Source organism: Myotis davidii, unplaced genomic scaffold, assembly GCF_000327345.1.
Source record: "Myotis davidii unplaced genomic scaffold, ASM32734v1 scaffold462, whole genome shotgun sequence".
Lineage (NCBI taxonomy): Eukaryota > Metazoa > Chordata > Mammalia > Chiroptera > Vespertilionidae > Myotis > Myotis davidii.
In genome coordinates this window covers 581,344-583,187 of record NW_006293237.1, presented here as the reverse complement: position 1 = coordinate 583,187, position 1,844 = coordinate 581,344, and the positions used below count along the sequence as shown (strand labels likewise).

At 62.4% G+C, this 1,844-nt stretch overlaps 1 protein-coding gene across 1 annotated transcript in view; it reads left to right on the top strand.

The window, feature by feature from the left end:
• SLC6A8 (solute carrier family 6 (neurotransmitter transporter), member 8) overlaps positions 1 to 1,844 on the top strand; it is a 7,358-nt gene that overhangs the window by 2,521 nt on the left and 2,993 nt on the right. Inside the window, exons 3-5 of the mRNA XM_015566029.1 lie at positions 765 to 947; positions 1,030 to 1,133; positions 1,225 to 1,377. Of these exons, the coding sequence (XP_015421515.1) occupies positions 765 to 947; positions 1,030 to 1,133; positions 1,225 to 1,377 (440 nt within the window). The remainder of the gene's footprint in view (positions 1 to 764; positions 948 to 1,029; positions 1,134 to 1,224; positions 1,378 to 1,844) is intronic.

Here is a 1,844-nt window from a genome sequence, read left to right as displayed (position 1 = left end):
GATGGCAGGGCTGGGGGGCAGCCCTGCCTGGGCGGGGGGGTCTCTGCCAGGAACCACTGTTGCAACAGGTGACTGGGCCAGGGCCTAGGCCTGGGAGGGGGCAGGTACTTCAATCCAGGCCAGGTGATCCCCGCCCCATGGCTGGGCAGTCCTCCCCACCCTCCAAATCCAGGTCTAGCAGCCTTCTCCCTTGACGGGGAGAAGCCCAGGCAGCAGCTACCTTCCCCTGTGTTGGGCATCCCCGGCCCCTCCCTCCTTCCTCGTTCCTCTCTGTTCCTCACTCAACACCTGAGTCTGTGTGGACAGTCCGGGTGGACCTGCTGTATGGCTGTCTTGCCTGCCTGTCTGGCCCAGGGTCGCGTCTAGACACATGCCTTCCCCAGAAGCTCGCTGTCAGGTTCGGGAGACAAATGTGTGCACAGGCGCACAGTAAGACAGCGCGCCGAGGGCTGTGGGACGTGGCCAGGTCCCCGGAGGGCTGGCTCGCTCCCCAGCAGGGTCTGAAGAGCAGCCGCTTCCCGAGCTGGCGGTCCCACTTGGATGGAAGGCAGAGGCTTTTGCAGTCCGTCCGTCTCACCTCGCTCTTGCCCGTCTCTGGCTGGCCCCCTTCTACCCCCACCTCCCGAGGACCCTGCCGGAGGATGACCTGGACCTGCCTCCAGGCTGCTGTCCCCCTCTCTGCCCGGGGAGGGCCCTGCCTCTCCCCTCCCTCTGCAGCCGACCTGAGCTTGCCATGGGGCTGCTAACAGGCGGGGGGCCTCTGAGGGGGAGGTGGGTGCCGCCGGGCCCCTCTGAACAGCATGGCCCCCCAGATCGTGTACTTCACCGCTACGTTCCCCTACGTGGTCCTTGTGGTGCTGCTGGTACGTGGAGTGCTGCTGCCTGGCGCCTTGGATGGCATCATCTACTATCTCAAGCCTGACTGGTCGAAGCTGGGGTCCCCTCAGGTGAGGCGGAGGTAGTGGGAGGGAGACCAGGGGCCAGCCCAACAGGGCCCCTCACACCTACTCTGCCCTGGCCCGTGTCTAGGTATGGATAGATGCTGGGACCCAGATTTTCTTCTCTTATGCCATTGGCCTAGGGGCCCTCACAGCCCTCGGCAGCTACAATCGCTTCAACAACAACTGCTACAAGTAAGGACCTCTGCCCCGCTCCCCTGCCCTGCCTGCCCATGGGCAGCAAGCAGGCAGCCTAACCGGCTCCTGTGGTCCCCTGTGTCCCCAGGGACGCCATCATCCTTGCACTCATCAACAGCGGGACCAGCTTCTTCGCTGGCTTCGTGGTCTTCTCCATCCTGGGCTTCATGGCTGCGGAGCAGGGCGTGCACATCTCCAAGGTGGCAGAGTCAGGTAAAGAGCCTGGGCCCCAGCCTGGCCTCTGGAACAGAGGCTGCTGTCCTAACATACCTACCGTGTACATGAACGCACATACAAATCTACATTCTGAGAAAATTAAAAAATCAACTCAACGCTGTCACATTGCTCTAGGCCAGAGACAGGCCTGGATGAGCAACTGCAAGGCACAGCTGTTCCAGCCAGCTTAGTGGGCCTGGCCACCTGGAGCCTTGAGCTCCAGGCCATCCATCCCCGGGGGCCTCTGGGTATGCTCTCATATTTGCCAATGTTGCAGGGGGGAAGGAAGGCCTTTCCAAGGTCAAAGGTAACCAGAAGCCCAAACCAGATACCCTCCTCCTAAAGGCGGTCTGCCAAGGGCTCGCAGGAGCCTTCCAGCCCCTGGGTGGCACACCCACAGCGGGCTCAAACCATTCAGCAGTGCCTTGACATGAGGGGAAAGGCCTTTGGCCAGGGGCCCTGGTGTCTGCAGTCCTGGTACCACGAAGCAGG